This window comes from Amphiura filiformis, chromosome 13 (genome assembly GCF_039555335.1).
Source record: "Amphiura filiformis chromosome 13, Afil_fr2py, whole genome shotgun sequence".
Taxonomy (NCBI): Eukaryota; Metazoa; Echinodermata; class Ophiuroidea; order Amphilepidida; family Amphiuridae; genus Amphiura; species Amphiura filiformis.
This window is the reverse complement of record NC_092640.1, coordinates 59,346,869-59,374,360: the sequence shown is the minus strand read 5'-3', so window position 1 is coordinate 59,374,360 and position 27,492 is coordinate 59,346,869. Positions and strand designations below refer to the sequence as shown.

The window sequence follows — 27,492 nt, the reverse complement described above, 5'->3', positions numbered from 1 at the left end:
ATCAATGGAAAGGCCATCGTATTTATGATCATTGTGGCAGCAGAAATCTGATTGGTACCTACATGACCCTGGTTACAGAGGTTCATCACAGAGCAGTTATCAGGGTTTGGTATACTGGGGAAGGGGCAAGTGTGGGGCAAGTTGGGGTTGTTGAAAGTGTTATGTATAGTACCCAATTTTGATGGATTTTGCAAAAAACGACAACAAAGGATTAATGCATAATGTAAGCAGTAACCAACATTTTGACATGAAATAAAATTTTGCTTCGAAACATTTTTTCAGTATTCTTTGTACAAGATGTTGGTTAAACATGGCAGATCCAATCCCTGCACCATCATATGAGAAAATTTGCATTGGAAAAACAAATGTTATATAATGTATAAAAGGAGATGAGAAATGTGTGCTACGGGGTTCCATATATGATTGCCTGAAAACCTAGATTTGGATTTATTTCACCAAAAATATGGATTTTATTTGAATGTACAGTTATATAAGACACATTTGTATGACGACCCGATGAAATGTCCTCAAGGCAGTATTTCAACAGGTTTGTTGAAGCATTTGAAATTTCTTGGAAAGAAATGTTTTTGGTAACAATATTAGACCCTTGGGAAATAATTGAAGGAAGATGAATAGGTAGAAGTGTACCTGTCTGCATTGTTTTGTGTGAAATCTAGGTGAAATAGTTCCAAAGAGACATTCTACATTGAAACTCCAATTTTGACATGAAATATTTTGTGGTGTTTAAGTACATACATATTCATCCTTTTGTTAGCGATTAAACATTAAGGTTTGCTTGTGTGACTGTTTGTTTAAATGGTGTTTCCGTGCAAAGACATATTTTGGTCCTGATGGGACCAGGCTAAAACAACATGCTCAAGCCAGGCTAAAAGGCCTGTACACAAGTATGCTGGCCTATGTGGAAAGAAATGAGAAAATATTTGAAGATTATGTCAAAATGGACCCCCCCCCCAAAAAAAAATCAAATCAAATCTGGGCTCCCCATGACTCATTTGGAAAAGGCAGGGCAGATGATCCATGATAAAGACCTCATTACTGTCAGTTCTAATCAAGGTAATGCCCCTGATTGCCAGCTACATTTGCCTGTTCTGTAAACATGCCCTGACCCTCTATCTACAATGTAGATCTACAGCCATCCTCCTTCAGCGGAGTTTCCTCAGTGTTATATCCCTGATTTCAGCTAAAATGCCCAGATTATACTTCACATCAAGAAACTGCCTGTTTCCATGCAATACAGGCCATAATGTGACACGATCAAGGGAAATGAGTCGGATGTCGCTAATATTGATTTTGAGATATTGGTAAAGAGAGTGTTAAAATTCTTTTGTTTTATATTGTTTTCAGCGATTGATAAATTGACGTAACTTCGCAAAGAAAAGTCATATCAACATGGGGTTTACAGTTTCTGAAAGCTCTAAATGTCCTCTTTAAAAACATAAGTAAAATTCATTTTCGACCAGGGTCGACATGTGACTCGTTCCCCTTGATCATGTCACATATAAGTACACATTGATGTGCATTAACCCAAACATGGCTAGAGACCACAGAATACCATAAGGATAACCACTGGGCATGCATGAATCCCACATGATACCTTGACACAATCACCCAAAGTGCTATGTTCACAGAATCACTGGCCGGGGCAGTGAAACCCCTGTGCTTACCGGTTGGCACACAAGGGGTCTAAGGTTCGAATCCCGGAGGTACCAAGTGACTACTTTGTTCATCTTCTCTCTGTTTTTGTTTCTTCTTTAACTTCCGATAGCAAAAAGCAGTGTTCAGTGTTAGGGCTAATACAGGTGTCCTCTTCAAAATCGATTGTCCCAAATATGATTTCATCAATCAAATTACTCTTGTATATTTCAATTTCAACATTTCCTCTGTTTATTTAGTCAAACGATGGCAGCTGCTTCAATAATAGAATGATGTGATTGAGCTGCAAGAAACAGACATATTTTGTTGGTAATTCATCATTGGTTTGTTGAAACAAATGATACATTTATTTACCTGGTAACATAACATTAGCTGGTATAAATGGAACATATAATTCACAGACTCCAACATACCACCAATCACAATTTTAACTTTTGTGCTATGGGTAATGGATAAATTTAAACTTTTTGGGAAGACAAGTTAAACTGTCCTCATGAAAGTTCAGGAAATACAGTGATGCCTAGCACTGGCTCAGTGATCCTCGCTGGCTGCTTGATTTGTGCTATTTGAGGAGCGTTGCGGTCTGCGAAATAAGCTATGCCAAGAACTCTTTGTGGAAGTTTTTGCTTCTGAATGTTGTGAAACGAAACGTTTGACGCAGACTTTAATATCTGATAGGATGCAAAATCACGTTCTTACTGGCACTGTCTGGGCCAACTGCAATGCTCCAATACCCTTAATACTGCTTAATCAAACACACTGTAGATAACTATGTCTCCCAGCATGCCTCATTCCCCATTCCAAGTTTTGACAAAATTAAGATGTCTACTGTGAGGCTTGAGTTTACAGGTGCAATTTGCATAACTTTAGTTGATGTACAATGCCCCAAATAAGCCAGACTCTTCAAGGGCCATTCAGGGCCCTTGGGTTGATATCTATGGGCCAGGGCCGTAGCAAGCGGGGCGGCCGGGGATGCCATGGCCGCCCCACTTTTTGATAAATTTGTTATGTTTTTCTTTATATCTTTATTTCAATTTGGGCATATATTTCTAATTTGGCCGCCCCATATTTATGATGGCCGCCCCACATTTTTCAACCTTATTACGTACGGCCCTGCTATGGGCCCCGTATCAGTTTTCACAGGCCCGAACACAAATGGTTAAATATTGATGTTACATTGGTCCACTTTTTGTGACACTTTGTAAGACTTTAGGCCTCCTCAGACTTCCAACAGGTAATGCCATGGATTGATGTTGTTGAACTTCAGTATTGAGTCTGTTTAAACGGGCCCTGCAGGGTAGTGTATCGCAGGCCCACAGTGATTTTCACCTGCTTTTGACATAAGGGCTCTTTGTACTTCGAGCACTGACAGTGTATGAACAATAATCACCTATGTCAGCCCAGAGGGTTCATAACTGTGGTTTGGGTGGGGATGTGCGGCTGGGGCTCAGAAGAAATACGCTGCTTTAAACCAAATTTGACAAAAAAACAGACCCAAAATTATACCAATTTTGGAAAAATTTATCGCAAATATTGATAAAAAAAACAATGAAAAATTTGCACTTTTTCGAGAAAATGTTTAAAAAAACACCCTTTCTTAACCAAGTTTTTATGAAATTTAGGGCTGTCAATAAACCAAAATGGCTAAAAGTGTACCCAGAGTCTAAACTAAATGGCTGAAATACAAAATACACCCCGAATCTGCCTCACACCCTTGTTCCCTCCTTTCCACTCCCCCTCTGATGTCAGCAGAGTTTCATAAGGTGCTACGTGTGTGTTGTATTTTACTAAATTTCAAGCAAAGCATTATGGGTATTCATGAATCACTGCCTTGAATTGAATCTAACATACAGGTGTATTTGTAATACAGTTTACACTGTACTTCTCATGGTTAACCCCTGTCCCATATCTTGGGGCAGGCAGGCTGGCATCCTCCTCCATCTATCCTTCAAGACAGGTGGTGTTATAGACAACACTTCATCCTTGACATTAACATCTTCATCCTCTGCATAATTTGTTCATCTAACTAGGAGCCACAACATGCTCATCTACCAGGGTTAAGTTATTTAACCCCAATACATTTGTACATTCATTGAATGAACTTTGAAAATTTAGGTACAAAAACTCATACTCTGTAACTTAAGGTCAAATTTTGCACTATAATTGTTTAATTAAGGTCATTGAACTATGCCATTGGGATGAGACCACTTTAATCCATAGTGATCTAGAGTGTGTTCCAATCAATTCTGCCAATTAATTTGCTGTGTGTATGGAGTCGATCTGGATTAAAGTTGGGGTCGTAGTAAGGTTCGCTTCCCATAGTTTGTAGCATCCACCTCACTACCACTTTATGTGGGCTTTGGAAAAGTGCTCCAACTGCTGGGACCAAGGTTGGATTCCCCGAATGTGCTTCCCCTCATTTGCATAATAAGAAATTGTCTACATTTGAGGCAAAATTGTTAAGATTTTTGACAGTCCACTAAAATTCACTTTTTCTCTTTCCCCTGGAAACTAGAACTGACACTTACTGTCTTTGATACTTTGAAACTACTGCAAAAAATAGTTGTGTTTCTTCTGATCAGTACAATAAACAGTGGAAAGACAATGTTTTCAAGCTACTTGTTATATCAAAATCATTATTTTCATTCTCTTCTCATCTGTTATTTCTTTTTTTTTATTGAGATTCTCCATAGTGATTGCCTCTGCTAACAGAAGTCTATGGTGTCATACAGTGGGTAGGGTATGCTGGGGCACTCTCACACACAGGTGCTACTTGGCTTTTTTGCATACAGCATGCAAAAGCAACCCTAAATGACAATTGAATACCTGAGTGCAAGAAGTCCCAACTCCATCAAAACTGTTTTTGAGATATTAAGAAAAAACGTAATATTTGGAAAAGTTTTATAGATAGAATGTTTTCATCTTCAGGGGACCTTTAATACATGAACATGCAGTATTACATACATTCGAAATCATATATGATGTTTCCATGGCAACGGTACAGGTCTTTATACGAGCTGGAGTTGGGCCCTTCTTCCACTAATATACTGCAAGTGCCAGTTCCGTAAGCAAATGTGTTATAAATAGCTACAGAAATTTGGAAATTATCCATTATTGCATAAGTAGAAGCATGTAATATGTTAGCAAGAAAGTTTGTTGTTTGGAAAAGCAGATTTCATGGATGAACAAAATTCCTCTTTAATCCAATATTTGTGGAAGAAAGGCCCAACTCCATGGAGTTGGGCCCTTCTTCCATGAAAACCATGATTAAGTGTACGTGGAAGACTATTTAGAGAGTGGATTTTGGCTCATCTTTCACACACAAGGAAGATCAGTCTGCTGGCAATAAAATGCTGGGTCTAACTCTTCCACTCAGGTATTCAATTATATAGCATACATTCAGTTTCTGCTGCCGAAGTTAAGAGAAAACATTCATTTTTCTACTTTAAAGTCACCCTTTTGGCTGTCTCATATCCCTGGTTCTGGTAACCCTAAAGTGTGATTCCTATCATTCCTCCTTGAAAGCACCCTTGTTAGAAAAGATGGCGATGAAAATGGCACCCTTTTTGACACTTTTTTGGATGTGGGTGCATAGCAAGTCACTTAGTGAGTGACAACCCCTCCTCGGAGGTGGAAATACACAGCAGAGATGTGTTTCTATCTGGTAGTACTAATCAGTGTACAGATGGATATAGATTTAGGAAACCAGTACATCACCTGTAGAACAAGGTGATTGATGGAGGGAGTCAAATTGTGGCAAACAAGGAATATGACAAGGCCAGTATTGCCTCAAGGTTACACACAATGCGTTTCCTCTTTTACGCACGTACAATCCATTTCAAATTATCATCTCAGGTGACTGAGTGTCTCCACTTGTTGTGGAGAAGATGGAAGAAACTGTAAAGATGATAAAAACAAAAGTAGTAAAATTAAGAAGAGAGTACAGTTTTATCCCACTACCCATTTTGTGTTCCTGTATGTTTGTAACCATGATAACTATGATAAAATGCTTTTTAAAACTTTAAACAGCGCTCTTTAAGATGTGAAGTGAACAGCAGTTGTTTAAAACTGATTAAACAGCTTTTTGAAAATTCTTAATCAACCAGTTTAAATATTATCTGGTTGTTCAGTTTACCTGTAACATTTTCACTTTTTTTTTTAGGTGGGGGGGGGCATGCATGGCATATGTACAGGGTGGCCTTTAGGTCAACATTCCTGCAGTAATCTGTTCTGTCACTAAACTGACAATTCCCTCTTCCCTTATGTACACATTATCCATTTCCCAGAAATAACTGCTTATACATTCGTGATGGGCTTCTCTACCTATCACTATTTCCATTAAGACTGATTGTATGCCCTCATTTGTGCCAATTTCCTGTTGGCCGATTCTACAGAGTATTTGTAAGTGGTTACACGTGCCGTGTGCAGTATTTCACATGATTCAGGGCAGAATGAATGTTTGTGGTGCTAATTTTCAATCTCAAATTGTCATACTGTAAGAACAGAGAACAGAGAGCAGAGAAAATAATTTAAGTAAAAAATACATTTGGGAGACAGATTTTCGCTGACCACTGTGGCTCAAGACACACCTTATTAACATTATAACAACATTTCAGGGACACAGCTCAATATCGGTGCAGTCCCCTAATCTACCCACATAACCATCACAACCAAGTTCCCGAGTAGTGTACAGGTATAAATCGAGACAATTAGGCAGTTATTTCCTTCCTTGTCCAGGGGAATTTCAAGCCAGCGCCATTATTTTCACCAGCACATTTGCCAACCACACCGGGGCACAAATTCATGACCTCTTGCACGGAAGTCTGATGCCGTATCAACTGCGCTAACTTGACTGCTAGTATAAGATCTTTTGAATGATAAAAGGCAAGATTTTCAAATTGACAGATTCATCCAAGAGTTGAGCTGAGGATCAATAGTCAGGAACCTGAATTTTTTAGTATAATTGCAATTTTTCTTTGCTTTCCTTGACCCTTTGGCATGTATTGCAAATAGATGGAGCTGATGATTTCATTAATATATTGAACAATTTTGATCAATATGGCTCAAATTGGTTAAATCCTTCTTTAATAAGACCATTTTTGTTGTTGTCTTCAAGCACACCTATGATGATGATGATGACTAGCTTTAATGGTGTCACCACTATTAGTGTGTTTACATCACAGCTCATGAATAGTCTGCAGATAAAATGTAAAACATTTTACCTCTTCACCTGATCTTGTCAGCTAAATTTAGACTGATCATGCATACACATTCACAAATCACTTTGAGAGGTTATGGCATAACATGTTATGTATTAGGTATTGCAACTTTGTTGTCCAGACACAAATATCTAGGTAAGCTTATCCTTGCATCATCTGCAGCCATTTAACCCATTAATTTATAGCTTGCCGACCAAAACAGCTTTGTTTGATAGTAAAGAGTGTATCTGCTGTTTGATGGACATAGTTTCAGGGGCGTATCCAGGACTGGGGTAGAGCGAGTTGCATGCTTTTGCATAACAGCCGGTGGCGTAAGCCCCCTAAAACATGCCTGGATACACCACTGAGTTCAGTCAGTTCGGTATTTTATTTTGTTGGAAAAGGTGGCGCCAAACGTCATCGCAAGGTCTTGCGTGATAACATCCAGGGTATCACCAAACCAGCTATCCGCCGTTTGGCCCGTCGAGGTGGTGTGAAACGTATCTCTGGTCTTATCTATGAAGAGACCTGTGGTGTGTTGAAAGTCTTCCTCGAGAATGTCATCCGTGATGCAGTTACATATTGCGAGCATGCCAAGAGAAAGACGGTCACAGCAATGGACGTCGTCTACGCTCTGAAACGCCAAGGGCGTACCTTGTACTGGATTCGGTGATCCCATTGAAAGTGTAAACAAACAAAAAATTGTTTATAAATTGCTTGAAAGTGAAAAGGTATTTTTGAAATGAAACATTTGGCAAAAAAACGAGGAAAACAGCAGAATTAACAATGTTGAAGTCCTATTCAAATGCATGTAGCTAATTTCTCTACTTAAGTACAGAAATTACAGATTCATCTAAAAGTCTTAATTTGTCTTTAATACACAGCTTTCAGCTTAACCACTATAGCATTAGCACATCTATGACCATGATGACACTAACAAAGTGCCAAAATCTGAATTTTGATGATTTTTACAATCCTCTGGATGAGAAAATCACTGAATGCATCAATCTTTTCAGTTGTTCCCTAATAGTTTATAACTTTTTTTCCACATTGAGAATTGTATGCATTACAAATGCATAAACAAATGATTTAAAAGAATGTAGTGTTATAGAGACCATTTACTTTTATGTCAGATATACCGTTCTGTTCTAAGATGGACGAACTTGTTTAGATAATCACAGGTATGCCAAACATGCCAGAAGTGCAAGACACTTTAATATTGTACAGATATTTATTACTGGTATTATGAGGTCTGAATTGATTGTATGTTTGTGGAGATGTCACTGAGATATTCAGTCAGCGCACCAACATTGCCTCATTTAATACCAAATCCAGTGCCAAATTACACGATATCATGTCGGGCTGACAAGAAAGTAGGCCAGTGCGTGAAAACATACGCCTCGGTGCTCAGTAGCGGCTCATATTTGTGTATTGTTCTGTCGTTCTGTCAAGGGGTGTATAATTACTGCGTACTTTACGAGAGTTGCACCGGTTTTCAGTTATAGGAAAATAACGGTGTGTGAAATTTGTTTCTCTTATTACTTTAATTATTTCTCTGATGAATTTGCACACAAATCAGTCAATCTGTTTTCTCAAAGGGTTAATAATTGTCTTGACATAGATAGCATAATTTGAAACCGGAAACAATTGCATTATCAAGATTGGGCAAATTAAAGCTTTAATTCATCAAGAAAAACACAACACTAAATTCTACACACCTAACGGCAATATGGAAGTTTGGGGACGTTCTAAATTGGTATATTTTTCACCAAATTACGTAAAAATGTGGCACAATCATTGGGGACATTTCAAAAGGAAGCAATTTGTATTTATATCGTTATATAAACTGTGCACAAAGGAGTATCATTACTCTGAAATAAAAGGCAATTTCCAGAAGAAATCTACACTAAACCCACACCTAAATAAATGATTGCAACTTGGCTGGGAATTGATTAGTTTTCTTCAGCTTTCCACAGCTGCAGCTTACACCAGCATCAGTGGGTAGTTATGAAGTGATGAAATTTGCAAAATAATATTTTTCATGAAGTTTAGCAAACACACACAGCCCTCATGAGCAAAATATGAAAAAAGCTGCATAAAGCTGAGCTTCAGCCCAGCTCTCCCCAGCCAAGCTCCTACCAGGTATTTAGGTAGACATTTAGAGAGTTCATTGGATAGATAAATTTATTCTGCACATTTTACCTTACTTGTCACAAGCAACTTTTAATCCCTTTCATTTTTATCTCCATTTAATTTGTATCTATTAAATTGATAAAAAGTAGAGATTCAAAAATGACATTTCTCTTGAAGTTTCCTTCCAATGGGTCAGACTTTCTTGGTTTTTAAACATTTGCAAAAACTTTACCAAGAGTGTAACTAATATATTATGGAAAAGCTTAATGGCAATGCATTGTTTCTCAAAGTTCAGATTCTGAGCCTTTACCACCAAATAGTATTATATGGTTGTGCATCCTGACTGCATTTCTCAAAAATGATGTTTTCTTGAGGCAAATTTAGTACATATCCCTATGGGGATTTCTTGGGTGGTGTGTGATCTCTATGTTCTCAATAAAGTTGTTATCTTAAAAACAAAATGTGAAAACCATGACCTACCCTCTCTGAGCTGTTCTAGATGTTCCAGTTCTTCTGGCAGTGGTCACTAAATATTTTGCAATCAGAGTGGAGGACCATGCAGTCTCAGGGGGTTTGTGCATGGTTTATACCCTAGTCACTGAACGTGACGTATTGTCACAAACCCCTCACGGAAGTATCCTGTGCCTTCTCGAGCCACTTCCAGACCTGCCGGGACTCAAACCCACGATCTCGGGATTAAAAGGCGAGCACGCTAGCGTAAAGACCAAAAGAGGACTTCCCCGTCAGGTCTATAACACTAATGCACTTATATCTCTGTGACAGTATATCATATGCTTAGAGGTTAATAACTGCGATCGGTTATTTGGAGGGCATTGTGAAAAATCTAAACATTTTGCCTTTGGAACCGAGGAATATCCTCGGGCGTAATCGACATATTACCGATGCAAAGTTATTAACCTCATTCATAACCGTCACTTTCATCTCTTCACCTTACAAAATTACACAAAATTTTGCTTAAAAGTTTATAAAAATAGATGATTTTTACATCTTCCCTTGCCAAAAATCGATCAGGCTAAAACAGAACGACCAATAACAAAGGTGCGATCACAATCTGTGCAAATATGGTAGCGCGCAATCCAAATACGGCAGCCAGCGCGCGCGCAGGTCGAAGGACACACAATACGGCTCACGCAGAAGTCAATTGTGTGCGACATTGGAACAATTACGCATTTTGCGGTCAATTGTGAGATATTAATGACCTCGATTTGCGTTCGCGTTTTGCAAATAATAAAATATGATTGGATCGCACGCCATCGCGTTTATTAATGAGGTTATGAATCTGATTCGGTCACTACATATTTTGTGATCAGAGGGAAGAGAAAGTCTTAGAACCTGGTTTGTGTATGATTTGTGCCCTAGTTACAGGGAAGAGGAAGTCTTAGAACCTGGTTTGTGTATGATTTGTGCCCTAGTTACAGGGAAGAGGAAGTCTTAGAACCTGGTTTGTGTATGATTTGTGCCCTAGTTACAGGGAAGAGAAAGTCTTAGAACCTGGTTTGTGTATGATTTGTGCCCTAGTTACAGGGAAGAGAAAGTCTTAGAACCTGGTTTGTGTATGATTTGTGCCCTAGTTACAGGGAAGAGGAAGTCTTAGAACCTGGTTTGTGTATGATTTGTGCCCTAGTTACAGGGAAGAGAAAGTCTTAGAACCTGGTTTGTGTATGATTTGTGCCCTAGTTACAGGGAAGAGAAAGTCTTAGAACCTGGTTTGTGTATGATTTGTGCCCTAGTTACAGGGAAGAGAAAGTCTTAGAACCTGGTTTGTGTATGATTTGTGCCCTAGTTACAGGGAAGAGGAAGTCTTAGAACCTGGTTTGTGTATGATTTGTGCCCTAGTTACAGGGAAGAGGAAGTCTTAGAACCTGGTTTGTGTATGATTTGTGCCCTAGTTACAGGGAAGAGAAAGTCTTAGAACCTGGTTTGTGTATGATTTGTGCCCTAGTTACAGGGAAGAGGAAGTCTTAGAACCTGGTTTGTGTATGATTTGTGCCCTAGTTACAGGGAAGAGGAAGTCTTAGAACCTGGTTTGTGTATGATTTGTGCCCTAGTTACAGGGAAGAGGAAGTCTTAGAACCTGGTTTGTGTATGATTTGTGCCCTAGTTACAGGGAAGAGGAAGTCTTAGAACCTGGTTTGTGTATGATTTGTGCCCTAGTTACAGGGAAGAGGAAGTCTTAGAACCTGGTTTGTGTATGATTTGTGCCCTAGTTACAGGGAAGAGGAAGTCTTAGAACCTGGTTTGTGTATGATTTGTGCCCTAGTTACAGGGAAGAGGAAGTCTTAGAACCTGGTTTGTGTATGATTTGTGCCCTAGTTACAGGGAAGAGGAAGTCTTAGAACCTGGTTTGTGTATGATTTGTGCCCTAGTTACAGGGAAGAGGAAGTCTTAGAACCTGGTTTGTGTATGATTTGTGCCCTAGTTACAGGGAAGAGGAAGTCTTAGAACCTGGTTTGTGTATGATTTGTGCCCTAGTTACAGGGAAGAGGAAGTCTTAGAACCTGGTTTGTGTATGATTTGTGCCCTAGTTACAGGGAAGAGGAAGTCTTAGAACCTGGTTTGTGTATGGTTTGTGCCCTAGTTAGGGAAGAGGAAGTCTTAGAACCTGGTTTGTGTATGGTTTGTGCCCTAGTTACAGGGAAGAGGAAGTCTTAGAACCTGGTTTGTGTATGATTTGTGCCCTAGTTACAGGGAAGAGGAAGTCTTAGAACCTGGTTTGTGTATGGTTTGTGCCCTAGTTAGGGAAGAGGAAGTCTTAGAACCTGGTTTGTGTATGGTTTGTGCCCTAGTTACAGGGAAGAGGAAGTCTTAGAACCTGGTTTGTGTATGATTTGTGCCCTAGTTAGGGAAGAGGAAGTCTTAGAACCTGGTTTGTGTATGATTTGTGCCCTAGTTACAGGGAAGAGGAAGTCTTAGAACCTGGTTTGTGTATGATTTGTGCCCTAGTTAGGGAAGAGGAAGTCTTAGAACCTGGTTTGTGCCCTAGTTAGGGAAGAGGAAGTCTTAGAACCTGGTTTGTGTATGGTTTGTGCCCTAGTTACAAGACTTGGCTCTGATTAAGAGCTATGTTTCTTAGCACTTTATGGTTGTCTTAAAAGAGAAGATGCATTACGAGTTATAATAGTAATGTCAATGTTCATTTGAGAGTCAGGTGCTAGAGACCATTAATGTCCTAGATATGGCCATCATTATGTCCACACATACTCGGATATGTCGGTTTTCAATTACTTTAATAGCTTGGTTGCTGCGTGAAGCACTTTCAACTATTATAACCCTTGCCAAGTGTAGGCATTCATTATTTTCTTAGCTGGTAAGAAGTTATACTAGAAGTTTGCGTCTAATGGTATTGAGTGGTTTTGAATTAGTGCAACATATGTCTGGTACTAGCATGCCCAGTATTGGACTTGTGATTACCAAGATAGTTCTTCGTCATTAATAAGGAGTCACCTTACAATTGGCTGAGATTTTGTATGCCAAAAAACTTAGCATGGTTGTGTGAACCATCTTTGTATAACCGTACATTAGAGTTTCTAAGCAACAGATGTTTTTGAGTTGGTCATGTTGGCTTAACATTAAAAGTAATGAGTGCTGAGTGGGATGTTTTCGTTCACTATTAACTTCTCTCAGCAGTGTTTTTGCTTTTCTGATGAATGAGGATGCGGTTGGGAAGGTTGAGTGGATATGTCAGCTGCTCTTTAAAGTTCAAGAGCTTGCTCATTTATTTCAAGTGGTTTCTTTTTCCATCATTCTTGTATAAGTACATGTTTATCATGACTTTATTTTCTGTTAGTTTGTCTGCGATATTGTCTCAGTGTCTCTGTTGTGTGTCTTGACTGTTGTGTATGTCTGTCCAATTTTTATGACTACCGTCTATCTGTCTGTCTGTCAGATCTATCTGATCTTTCTACCTACTGTCTTAAGGTTTGTCTGTCTTCTATTTGTCTTAGGCTGTTTGTAGGGGTGTGCTTCTATCTGTATGTATGACATGCTATCTACTGTAGATAGCACAAAACTAATAAGACATTTGGAGCCCCATATGACTTGCTTTTTACAGTAGATAGTATATACCAAACAACATGCTATCTACTGTAGATAGCACAAATTATAAGAAATTTGGAGCCTTGTATGACTTGCTTTCTACAGTAGATAGTAATATTATATACCATGTGACATGCTCTCTGCTGTAGATAGCACAAACCAGGGATGAGCCTCATATGACTTGCTTTCTACAGTAGATAATAATATATATCACATGACATGCTATCTACTGTAGATAGCACAAATCAGGTATGTGCCTCATATGATTTGCTTGCTACAGTAGATAGCAATATATACCACACAAAATGCTATCTACTGTAGATAGCACAAATAAGGGATGAGACTCATATGATTTGCTGTATACAGTAGATTGCAATAGATGCCACATATGTTACCACTGTGTAAATTAAACAACAACAAAAACATCATAATCAATGAGTTCATACATATATTTCCCATTTTTACATCCTGTTACAGGTTCCGCATTGGCAGAGAGAGAAAGATGCAGAGCACAGTGAAGTAGCCCAGCTCATATCACAGTCTCTTCAGCAAGATAGAAACTATAGGTCTAACAGTCCGGTTGATTCACCTGTGGATAACCTTGTAAGTGATAAAAGTCATGTGTCAGCAGCTAAAGAGGGGGTTTTCCCAAACTTACTTGTTTTTACTCCTTCTGCCATGTTCCTTATTTGTTAATGTTTGTTTGCAATTAGTCGGCCAATATTTTGTCTAGAAGAGATGTTGGGGAGTGATTGTTTCGCTGAACATCTGACGATTTGTGTGATGTGATTGCATAGGTAACATAGTGATGTTGGGCAGGAAAAACTTCCTGTGTCATTGGCCCCTGAACATGTTTAAAGCAAAGCCTCTTATGTAACCTCTTGGCAGTTTTGTTTTAAACATGTTCAAGGGCCACAAATACGAACGGGGTTTTTCCTGCCATTAGGCTAAGTGCCACATGCCTAATCTGTGTTACAAACAATGCACCCATATTATTCATAGGGAGAGGGGGTACAACACTCTTGCAGAAACCAGAGTGGGTACTTATGGCAATCCGCTCCTTATTGCGGTTTCTCTGCTCGGTATGGATCGCGCTGGTCTTTGACAAAGACTATTCATACCCATGCAATTTAGTAACACTATGCTTACTTAAAGACACTGAAAATTGAGTTCCAGCATTTACCAAAGAATGCAATAAGGTATACTGTTTTAATCTCCATATTAAGTAACACTCAAATATAAATCCCCCTAGTAAACAGAGTCTGAATTCACCTATCGAATTTCTTTGCATATTTATTGAAATTCATTAGTTTTGTAGCATATTATTTCAGTCTCCATAGGTGACAATCAAAAATGGTTGATTTCCCTTAGTAAACAGAGTCTGAATTTTCATATCTAATTTCTTTGCATATAAAAATTCTTAAGTTTTGTAGCATATTTGATTCTCCATGGGTAACAATTCAAAATGGGGTTTTCCCTAGTAAACAGAGTCTGAATTCTCATATATCTAATTGCTTTGCATATTGATAGAAATACATTAGTTTTGTAGCATAATTCTTTTAATCTCAATAGTAAACAGTGTGTTTATTTTTTGAATAAGTTCACCAGGTTTGTTGATTTGTTGTCTGAATTCACCTATCTAATTTCTTTTGCATATTGATAGATATTCATTTTTTTTCAAAAAGATTTGCAGCATATTATTTCAATCTCCATAGTTAACAATCCAAGATGGGGATTTCCCTTATACAGAGTCTGAATTTGCCAGTGTAATTTCTTTGCATATTTATGGAAATTCTAAATTAAGCTTTGTAGCAAATTTCTTTGTATGTAATTCTTAAATGAGTTTCTGGCAGTAAGTCATTTAATGTTTATTCGCATATAGATGGTTTTGAATGGGGAATATGTGCTTCAAAAAGATACCTATTCAAGTTGTCTTTCAATTTGTGCATGTCTGTCTGTCTGTCTGTCGGGGTGTCACTGTGTCTGTCTGTCTCTTTGCATCATGTTTGTCTCTAAGTAGAAAGTGGTGGTGTACAGCAGATTCGGACTATTTCACCATCTCAAAGCATTCTATGCAAATGATTCTGTATGCCATTTTTTCCCACAAAAAATGGGCGAGAAAATTTAGAGTGTAGGCTTAAGGACTTATTGGTGCTTGTGAAAGGAAAACGCAGCCAAGACATAATGCCTGCAAAGCTAACTTGTAGAAAGTCATTAAACGTGAAGAACATACCATCAGGCTGTTCCAGTATATATCTGCAACCCCTCTGACGGGGTTGGGATATTTCCCCAGTTATTCACTGTTATTGCAAAATATCTCATAATGCTAAAGAGTGAATACTTAAATACTCTGCATTCTAGTCATAGTCTTCAACATAATAAGTCCAATTTTTGAGATTTTTACTCAAAATATCAAGAGCTATCTCAAGAATTACTGAACCAATACTAAGCTTGTTTGTACTCATTTTAATGCATTTTTCATGCTGATTCCAAATATGGTTAAGAAAATGTACAATTCTGAAATTTATGAATTCTTAAAAAATGTCTTCTGCAGTCAATACCTGTGTGGAGAAAGTTAAAGAATTTGAACTCACAGGTTTTGTGGTGATGAAAGTTCAATATAAAGATCGATAGAAAGTCTTCAATCTTTTTCATAGTCTAGTGATACTCGTGTAGGTGGACTTTACTTTTCATATTTTCCCACTAAAGTTACCACAAACTGCAAATAATCAATGTTTGCTACCCACCATGACTTACAGTATAACAAAACCGTAAAATGAAATCAGTCACTTACATTTAGCCTTGGGAGGGGGGGAATAACCATTGAGCAAGTCTTATATCACTGTCCCTAACACTTGCAAGTGCTTCTGTTGGATTAGTTTTCTTCAAAGTATTTCAAATTTGGTATTTTTCAGTTAAGTCGTAAATTACCACATACCTTACGTAGGGAGTTGTTGAGTTTACCTAGAAGAGCACAATAAGATTGTTCAAATACAAACCATTAGTCTGCATGTGATTAGCAAGCGTTGATCTTTAAAAGTACCCATCATGGGACTCATAGAGCGGTCTCTATAGACCTTTATCCGCATGTTTTACATCTTGTGAAAGACATTTGGGTATTTGTTAAAGTGTTGTTAACCAGTGCCTGCCTGGCTATGCATCTAGATGATGGCAAATAAACCAAAATAACAAATAAACAAAAAGGTAAAGCTTGATCATAGATGCACAACACAGTATATTGATATTGGGGCAAGCCACACCGGATAGAAGATTCGGATTATTGTGCATCAGTGCGGTACTTTCATTGTATGACATGCCTGCAAAAGTTGAAACTTGATCACAGATGCGCAACATACGATGTAGTGTATTGATGTTGATGCAAGCTATAATGGATAGAAGATTCAGATTATTATGCATTAGTATGGTACTTTTATGGTATGACTTGCCTCCATAAGTTGACATTTGATCACAGATGCGCAACATAGTGTTTTGATATTGATGCGAATTAGTCACAGGCGATTAGATCCACATTAAGGTGCAATGGTACAGTTGCAGCCTGTAAGTATCCAAATGGCCATTTACGATGTAGGGTGTGGTAAATGCTAAAGTGCAATACTCACTAGTGTGATTTTGACTAAATTGTGTAAGGCAACATGTAAGGTTCCAATATGACATAAGGTTCCATGTAACATCCAATATGCATTGATGTCATTCACTCTCATAAAGGCTCTCATAAACATCAAGAGAGTGATGTGCATATTATGTAGCTCACATGGAAAATGTAAAAACTTTTCTTTAAAAATTCATGACAATATTTGGAATTAGCATGACAAATGCATTAAAATGAGTACAAACAAGCCCAGTATTGGTTCAGTGGTTCTTGAGATAGTTCTTTGATATTTTGAGAAAATATCTCAAAATCTGCTTTTTATGTCTCTCCTGAGCATCCTGATGAGGAGACCAATATATAGCTCACCTACAAGTTTTAAAAGGTTGACCTACTGTTGCTTTGAAATGTTGCAACTCTTAAAGCTGTTGCAACGAAAAATTTGCACCATGTAGAGTTGCGCAGCAAATCAAGTCCTAAATGATCCGGATTTTGAAAGTCCCACACTGATGTGGATTTATTGTATCTCATAATATAGATTGCCCTTTTGAACAGTGAGGGCATTCACTGTTCAATGCTTTATGATGATAGGATAGGCTTAGGCTCCATGCATATTCTCTGCACGTTTCAACCTTGAATCTTGCATCAAGGGGGGACCTTACATTTCTATTCAGTTTGCAATGTGAATGCAGAGAAGTTATGTGTGCACTAGCTGCCGTTTTAGGTTTTACATACTATGGCAGAGAATCTAAAAAAAGGTGTTTTTTTTTGGCACAATGACTCATTCAAAGCTAGCATTTCTTCAGTTGGCACAAGACAAAACTACTATAAATGGCTCTTTTTAGAGCCACCATTTCCTCAATATATGCGAGCAATCTTCAGTAGCCAAAGGGGCAACCCACTTGAACAACACTTATCAGAGCCAGCAATTGTTTTGCTAATAACTTAAATAAGTGGCAATCTATTTTAGACCAGTGGTGGGGGCCGGGGTGGGGGCTGTTAACCCCAACTGCAATTAGTATTGTATTGAAGAAGTTTTTTCCCCAATTGTAACCATACTGTGCCACCAAAATAAGTTTTACTCACAAATGTACCTTTTTTTGAGTTCAGTTTCACAGAAGTTTCACAAAGTTGACAAGACTGGTCAAACCATTTTACTTATACGTTTGTGAAGATTATCATTCATCCAGGTAGTAAACAGTATTAATATTAAACTATAATCTAGTCAACTGGACTTACTATTTTTTTTTTTTTTTTTTTTTTCACGTCCAATCCTGAACGCATCATCAGCCCTACTGATGTTGTGGCGGCAAAAGTTCATTGACCTGTGAAACGGATGTTGTAGTATCACAGGTCACCACCTTTGAGTTCAACCTGAGAGGTATCTTCCTGATACGCGATTCAGTGTCAAGACAGTGGATGCGAAAAGCTGTACATAGGGGAGACTAAACAAACGCTTGCTAAACGCATGTACCAGCATAGACGAGCCAGCACTGGTTGCGGTGACTCCGCCGTCTATACGCATTTGGACATTACAAAGCATTCTTTTGATAACAAGGATGTGAAAATCTTGGACAGAGAAAGCAGATGGTTTGAGAGAGGGGTCAAAGAAGCGATTTACGTGAAACGGGAGGAGCCTTCACTTAACAGGGAGGCGGCCTATGTCACAACTTGGCGGGGCCTACAGTTCAGCGATCAGGAAGATACCTCTCAGGTTGAACTCAAAGGTGGTGACCTGTGATACTACAACATCCGTTTCACAGGTCAATGAACTTTTGCCGCCACAACATCAGTAGGGCTGATGATGCGTTCAGGATTGGACGTGAAAATTTCCCACTAAAAAAAAAAAAAATAGTAAGTCCAGTTGACTAGATTATAGTTTAATATTAATACATTTTACTTATATTACCTTTTTACGTATGTGTACAGTATATTTCTCAATTGTTCATTTGGTGTGAGGGTTTTTGTTATGTATAAGACATGAATATGAAGTACTTATTAGGCTATGTCACATTTCGATCATTTATGACCAAGTATAAGTATAATTCGCCAGCGAAGTGGTTACATAATTCCTTGGTAACTGGATCACGCACCTTTTGACATTGGTAGTACATGCCATAGACATTGTGTTGTGATCATTTCGACCGTGGTGCAGAACTCAAATGTGTGATCAAGTTGACATAGTGATAATCGGATTACACGTAACACTTCGCTAGTAAACAGCTGATGCAAATCATCCCTAATTTGCTTATTGGGTAACAATAACCCTTTGGCAAGTTATGGACATAATGAATACATTAGGCAGCTCTGTTTGAATTTCATACACCCTCTGAGAAAGATTCAACCTGAATCTTCCACAGAGGGAGGGTGAGTTTCAAATGGAGCTGCTAATATGTGTATTCCATTCGAAATTCATACTCCTCCTGTGGAAGATAGTTCCAAAATGTTCCACAGGGGTAGTGAGGATTTTAAATGGAATAGCCCATTGTTTTGTTTACTCTTTCTTTGTGTGTTCATTTATTCGTTTATTTACTTACACATATATAAGCTAAGCTTTTGGTAGATATGGTATAACTTACTAGTCATGCATTTTGTTTTTAATCATAGTCTGAAGAAGATGAAGATGAGAACGCTTATGTAAATCTTGAGTCGCCTGATTCAAGCAGTCTGGTGGTCGGAACCTTTGATCTAGATGAGGAAGAAAGCAACAGTGGAGAGAGTAACCATGCCTTATCGCCAGGGGCAACGACGACAACGCCCGATGAGCTGACTTTGATGGATATGAAAGTTCAACTGAAAGAAGCACAGTACAAGAATGCAATGAATGAGACGGAAATTGCGAATCTCAAGATTCAGGTAATGGTCTGTCTGTCTGTCTGTCTGTCTGACATACTGTCTGCTTCTATGTCTGTCATGTTGAATCTGTCTGGCATGTTTTTTGTCTGCCTGTGTCTGTTATGCTTTTGTCTGTATATGTCTCTGTCATGTTGAATCTATCTGTCTGTCATGCTTTTTGTCTGTTTCTGTCATGTTGTCTGTTATGTTGACTGTCATACTTTCTGTCTGTCTGCTTTTCTGTTTGTCTGTCATGATGTCTGCTTGTCTATCTGTTGGTGTGTCACGTGGCTATGCTTGTGTGCCTTTTTTGAAGTACAAAACTAGCTTGTGTGTCGATTTTTTTCTTGTGTGTCTACGCACAGAAGCAAGATCTTGCAGGGGGGGTATAGAGCTCATTTTTGAAGGTATTGAAAAAGGCACACAAGTAACAACCAATGAAAACAACAAAAAAGACACACAAGATGAAAAAAAAAGACACACAAGAGGTCCGTCAGGCATCCGTCGGGTCAAAAGGACATACAAGAAAAGTCACACAAGTCTCACAGACACACAAGTATACCTGCGTGAGTAGGGGTGTTTGTACTCCTGTCTTCTTTGTTTGATTGTTTGTTTGTTTGAAGCAATTAGCAGGCTTTTGACTTTTTCTGTCATGAAATTCATGTTCTTTGTTTTCAAAATGTTTACCAATCATAAAGTAAAGACAGAAACAGACAGACAGGGAGCAGCTATGAAACAAACCTATGTACAATTATTGGGCTTTGTTGATCTTTTGGATGTTCCCTTACTTGTTCAAGTTACTCAGTGATGGCACTTGTTATGTTTTTCAACTTTTGTGAGTCATGGTTTCCAATTATAATGTCATTGCTCCATGCCCATAGCTAGAAAAATTGCAAAAATACACGGAACTAGTTGCAACACGGGTCATATGCACTTTTAATCACAGTTATGACACTTTGAATCTCAACCTATCTGATGCACCAACAGGCGGACCATGAAATTGCCCCAAAAGGAAGGAAGGAAAAAACAACTGATGAACGATTTGACAACTTTTAAATTGCAATGTGGCACGTTCAGAAATCGATTTCCAGCATTCTTGCATGTTTTTGATGAAATCTTGTCTCATAATGTGTTAAAAATATCCAGAATTGGGACAGCATTAGGGCATGTATTGCAAAAAATACATGTCTGAGGTTGCCCGCAGTATGATCTCAAGCATGCTCATTTGTCAAGACAAAGTTCCATGACCTCAATAGCTTTGTACATTCATAGAGTGACCTTTGAATGTGATGGGTACCAAAACTCATACTTTATAACTTAAGGTCAGTTTTTGAACTGTGATCGTTGAAGTGGAGCATTTGAACTTTGCTTCCGGACATGAGAATAGGTTGGCTCAATGTCCAGAGGACAATTTAGTTCTGCTGTAATTTGTGCCATTTTTGCAGAAGTTTATTTTCATTACTTAATATGTATCATCAACCAGGTTATGAAAACAATCCTGATGTTACATGATCAATCCTGCAGAATATATATTGTCAAAATATGGCAAAATAAAAAACGGGAAAAAAATAATCAAAAATGTGGTATAACTGTAAAAATAGGCATCTTTGAAAATACAATGTTATGAAGGTTCTCAATATTGTTTATTACGTGGTCCTTGCAAGCTATACCAATCGAGCAGTAGACATGGTCTAGTCGAAGAACTATATTAAATTTCTCTCTGCTCCGTTTGATTGACAAAACACGTCAAATGACACCGAAGTATTGGAATCTCATCCTGTTGGTTGGATTGGGGACACGGTTTTTAAAGACAAAATACCCGATGTATTTCAGTGAGAGATATCATGGCTGCGACGATGAAATATGAGCCTGATCTTTACAACATTAGTGAGATTTAGAAAACTTGGGAAATACCAATTACAGTATGTAGATGTACTATGTTGGTGTAAAATGTCCAGCCCAAAATGAGAAATGCTTCAGTCCATCCTATTTGAGCAAGTTTTCCACATAATTAAGTGTAAAATCAGCCTAATATGGTGTATTCCACCAAGAACTCATTTAACCACCCAAGTGGTACAGATTGTTTATTTTGTGCAGCTTTAGTATAAAAAAAAAGTGAAATTGTATGTTGATATACATAATTGATTTTCCCTCTCTGTTCACCAGGCTCTGTTCTGTCACAGAATTGGCACAAAATTCTAGGGTAATCCAGAATTATCAGATTAACAAGAGATACCCTACCAACAAATAAAATTCCAACAAGACACATGAAGAGCTTGCCACTTATGAAAGGTGGTAGTTTCTTTTTTGTAATAATTGAATTTGTTTTCTTCTTCTTCCACGTGTAAGGCTTCGCAACAACAACAAAAGAACAAACAAAACAAAAAAACCAAAAAAAGCAAGTTCTTGCATTGAACATGCATCCAGATTCACAATGCTTCAAGCATATAAAGCAATAACATGTTGTCTTGTTTTGAAACATAAACAAGAAATTGGAACAGCATGTCTTGTACAAGTCGGATTCTGTCTCCATTTTAAATAGATGTATCGTAACATATTGGGTCATTACGGTGATGATAACCAATCGTTTTTAGACTTTTTTTTGCAGTTATGATATTGTAAGGCAGTTTTTCAGGAAAGGGCTCAGGAATTTGTTTGTTTGGTTTGTTAGCTTTTCTTATAATATGATGATCTTTCCTATTTTGGCATGGTTTTATATAAAATAAAAATGCCCAATCGCCTTAGATAAAGTGTAATCATACCCAAGATCATCTTATCCTAGTCAAAACCTGTCCTAATCCCAGTCCTATTCATCCTAATCTCTAATTGTGAAGGCTTGGGGTGACATTTCTGCACTGTTTGTAAAGTGTTTACGATGGATGCACTTATCAGAACGAAAAAATTCTGGTTTATATTTTCGGCGGTATTACCTTAAAACATCACAGACTACCATGCAGTCAAAACATGTGCACCAAATACACGTCATGGTATCACCAGAGGATGATGGTTACAAATCCCATAATGCAATGCAAATCCAGGTCCAGTATGCAATTCATGTTGCATTATGGGATTGGTCCAATTCATCTCCTATGATTTCAACTTTCTGCCATGAGATATGATCACAGAATTAAAAGCAGAACATCACAGCCCATCCAAACCCCTGAAACTCTTTAAAACTTTAAAACCTTTTTTTATCTTCGATAAAACTTTAAAACTTTATTGAACATGGCTAACTGTTATAAGTTTATCAAGAATTCACAAAAATGTGTTCACTTTTTTTTTAGCTGCAAGTTGCGAGTGATACTTGTAGTATCTGTCTGCAAATAATGTCTGTTACATTATGAGCCAAAAATCAAGTTCTCATTGCCAGAGGCTTAGTTCCTTAGGTCTATTATTCTCTGTGCTCAAACATTGACCTCAGGTTTGGGAGTACAACTTTTTGTACCCAGTACATTCAAAGGTCAGCCCATGAATGTGGAAGTATATATACTACATAGTGAGGTTAAAGAACTCTGTCATTAAAGATGAGTTGTTTGAGATCATAGTGTTAGTGGCATGTCAGGAATTTAAAATTGCACTCAAATTTTTAAGTCTTGACAATAATGCGATCAGAATGAGCAATATTCGGTCATTATTACATCACTGAAATCATCAGAATCACTACAGAAATTTTGAGTACTTTCTTATGCAACAGAAAGATTTTTGAGTCTGGCTAAATATTTGCCTTTTAGCACATAGACGTGATTAAAAAATATTCCTTACGGAGCCGGTTTTATATCATAAAATAAATGTAATGTATAATTTGATCAAACTAAGAAGGGAAGAGATAAAAAAAAAGAAGCGAGTGTTTGGCGGTTGAGGAGCCTGTTAATGTGGTAATTGCGTGAACTTTTCAAACTCGGTGCTCTCCCTCGAGGGATTCAATCACGTCATTGTGATAACTTCAGCGATGTACTTCTCATCCTTAAAAGCTATGTATGAGAGCCGAGACTCAACCCCTTCACATTCACATCGCGACACTTCTTGTATCCATGTGACGTGCTTTGTCGTGTTAGTCTCCGGGTCTAACACATTGAATGGTTGTATCGCTCTTATATCTTTTGATAATATCTTACTTTCATTGACCTTGGTATATTATGAAGTTTGATCATATACTCTTAACATTCAAAATGGTTGTATCCATTTGTATCAGTTAATAAAGATATACAGCTTCTTTATTCTTGGATAGGCTCACAAGTTTTTACATAAAAAGTGTAGCTCTCATTTCCTTTCTTGACTACTTACTTTTCTCTATGATATGTTGAAGTTATAGAATAAAAGTCATTCCAAACTTCAGTGAAAGAAAGTATGATATCAGGCAGGATGTTCAAGATACAGTCTTTGGTCATGAGGGGATGCTGCTTGGCTCATGTAACAAAGTGTGTTCAGAGGGATTGAATATGAATGGATTTGTCCAGTCAAGGTGTCGTCACCCCAGCGCAACACCCCAAGTGAGTCCACATGACACTTTTGACCACTGACGTCTTGCATTACCTGATCGCTGTTCAACTGGTGTTTACACCAGAAATGATGCACCATGTGTTTGGTGGGACAGCACATACCTCAAGTGAAAACTGTGTCCACACGACACAAACGGCCAAGTTCCACTTACATGAACTCGGATTATCAACTGACACACCCAAATTTGTTGGTATTACATCACCTCAAATTTTATTGTTGGGATGACACTCTCAGTGCATCTACACTGTCTGAACCCCCCCCCCCATGAAGCCTTAAATTGTCAGCCTCCAAGTGCGAACACGATTATATAGTGTATACAATACAGGTGTAGATGTTGAAGGTCTATAGAGTTACATGTGAAGGGTTTTTATGACTTGTGTAATTATACAAAAGTATTGAGATTGAAGTAAAATGGTTTGCATTGAGTGGAGCAGGGAATTGAGTTTTACCCGGATACCTGCCACATGAGAAAGTGCAATATCACTACACGCTATTACCTGGTCGCACGCTTCGCCTCTCGAACATCTTGCCCATTAGATTAGCTGCTATAATTAAACTACGAACATTCTAATAGCTGCAGTCCACCACCCCCACAGAATTTATGAATGTGCCTTTGAAAATGGATGATCAATGATATACTGTATACAGTGTACTGCTGCCGCTATTTGCCAGTCTTGTACCAATATTCCAAGTTTATATGCTTAATAGACACAATGGGATGTTTCAGTTGAAATTCACACTCCTTCTATGGAAGACACAACCTTATTCTCTTACACAGGGGGTGTAGATTTTAAATGAAGTCACCCACCCATTCAGGTAACTCCATTTGAAATTCACACTCCCTGTGTTGACGATTTAGGTTGTATCTTCCATAAGGGGTGTATGGATTTCAACTGGCATAGCCCAATATAATACTATCCAAATGAAACTTGATATCTCCCTCTAAGATTCAATCTAATATGTGACAAGTTTACACTGGAAATAAAAGCTTGTCTCCAACAAAAGCCGATGCTGTCAATTGATTTCGATCAATATTAATTAAACTAACGATTCTTTTCAGGATGCCGGTAATTTGCCCCCGAGGCTTGAAAATCTTGAGTGATTGGGGAATCGAAACTGGGTCGAGTAGATATTTGGAGTTATGAAAAGTTTAACAGGTCTTTTCATGCCCAGTGAATGTATTATTAGTATTGAGCTGCATGGGGCTATTCCAGTTGAAATCCACACATCCCCTATAGAAGACATGACCTTAATCTCCCACACAGGGGGTGTAGATTTCTAATGGAATCACCCATTCAGATAACCCCATTTGAAATTCACACTTCTTTTGCAGAAGTTTAAGGTCATGTCTTTCATAGGGGGGTGTATGGATTTCAACTAGAATAGCCCACTTTGATACCCCCATCCTGGCATGATGTCATTCTGCATCCTTTATGAAGAGAAATGTTGTATCTGATAGAAAACATTAATTAAGTAAGGATCCTTTCCTTGTATAATTAATAGTTTGGCTGATAGCTCTTTGATGTATCTTTTTGGCTGAGTTTTTGTTGCATTCAGACTGAATTGTTCTAAAAATGTATAGCCAAAAGCAAAAATGGTGAAAACCTAATTCTTTGCTGTTTTATACCACAGAAAGTACTTAGTCACTCTTTTGTTTTAGATTAAAATCACACAATAACAAAGACAAGATAAAATAATACAGAGTAAAGGATGAGGTTCATTAAAACATTAATAATATAAACTTTTTTAGGTGTATGCTATCATGATTTGAGGCTACTTACAGAGACACTTAAAGCCTTAATGTACGATCTTATAATATGAAATTGGTCAATTTTTTTCAAACCTGATTTTGTTGCATATTTGTAATGTTTACACATGTCCCAACTTGCACCTAAATGGAATTGGCCAAATTTGTTGTCTTTGTAGGTCAACAGAGCAAAGTTCGACATATTATCATAATTTGAAAAATTATGATAATATGTCCTCCCATAGAACTGCATGTTAAATGGCCAAAATAACTAGTGGGGTTTCTTTCACTTTACCTTGTTGTTTCAACTTAAAATGGCCAGCAACCCTTCCCGACAGTTATTACTAATATTATTTCAACATTTTGATGAAAGAATAACAAAATTAAAATTTGACGGAAATCGTACATTAAGGCTTTAAAGTATTGTATTGCTATTTAACCCTAACCGAACCGAACATCAAAAAACCTCCAATTCACAAAGCATCTACAAGTACAGGTATATCCCACGTGATGCAATACGCGGATTTAGGGTTTCTCTACCGGAAGTCAATTTGTGCCAAAATTCCTTCCCACAATGCAATAAGCGTTTTGCATAACAATAGATACAGTTCGGAGGTTAATCAATATTCTTTGTTATGCAATACGCATATTACATTGTTGGAAGGAATTTCGGCACAAACTGACTACCGATAGAGAAACCCTAAATCGCGTATTGCGTCATCAAGCAGACAGTCATATAGTGACAGAAAGCTTGGCTGGCCAAGGGAGACCCCCGTGGCAAGGTATGGTTGTGCGTGTGTCTGGCACCGAGGGGTCACAGGTTCAAAACCACACCCGAGAAGAAAAGTTTTCTCTTGTTCTTCTTTGTTTTTCCTTCCTTCTTTCCTTCCCCTCATCACAATAGGCCTGGCACTTTAGGGTTAAAGGAACATTCACATGTTATCTGTAAATTATTTTGCCTAAACTGCTCCACATATTGAATAATTTAAAGGCACAATTAAGATTAATTTGACCATTATAATGAACAACTACCACCATATGCTAATTAATAAAGGTAGCCTGCTTAATACCAGTGGCCATGGCTGTCTTTATTATCAGCTTGCCCAGTTGGCACAGGTCGGGCCAGTTGCTGTGTGTTTAACATGACCACTGCCATTTAAATTTGTCCAATGTCCTATTTGTCTGATTCCAATTTTTTCTCCAAAATAATTGCTTCAATGACATGTTTTTACTGCTGCGCTCAAGGCTCCGAAGTTATTGCAGGCCATCCACCTTCAGTATGGGTGCTGGCCTTGTGCTTTACAGGAATTCTGTAATAATAATTCATCTGAATATTCTTCTCAATGTGTTCTACAGGTGATGCAGGCTCAAGGCTGGGAGGCCGAGGAGTCGCGGCTCAAGAACCAGATAGAAGGTCAGAACGAGAAGGTGGCACAGCTAGAGGAGACGTTACGTAAGACGCAGGCGGAAGTGGAAGCCATGCGTAACATGCTGGAGGACAGTCAAGGGCAATACATCACCATGGAAAAGAAGTACTACAAGGCTAAGAAGCTTATTAAAGATTTGCAAAGCAGGTAATTGGAGACGGTACTGCATGTATGGGTCTATATGTGATGTGATATGATCTGATCAGGCTAAAGGTGGGAATTATGAAATGGGTGATATGAGCAACTATAGGAGCAAAAAAACAATGAAATATAAGTAAAAGCTCATAACTTTGCAAGCAAGCATTCAGGGGATGT

General features: G+C 38.1%; 1 protein-coding gene across 1 annotated transcript in view; it reads left to right on the top strand.

Moving 5' to 3' along the window:
• Window positions 1-27,492, top strand: part of LOC140167791 (uncharacterized) — a 144,775-nt gene that overhangs the window by 67,487 nt on the left and 49,796 nt on the right. Inside the window, exons 6-11 of the mRNA XM_072191084.1 lie at window positions 5,961-6,075; window positions 7,141-7,541; window positions 11,552-11,642; window positions 13,539-13,664; window positions 19,276-19,524; window positions 27,107-27,324. Of these exons, the coding sequence (XP_072047185.1) occupies window positions 5,961-6,075; window positions 7,141-7,541; window positions 11,552-11,642; window positions 13,539-13,664; window positions 19,276-19,524; window positions 27,107-27,324 (1,200 nt within the window). The remainder of the gene's footprint in view (window positions 1-5,960; window positions 6,076-7,140; window positions 7,542-11,551; window positions 11,643-13,538; window positions 13,665-19,275; window positions 19,525-27,106; window positions 27,325-27,492) is intronic.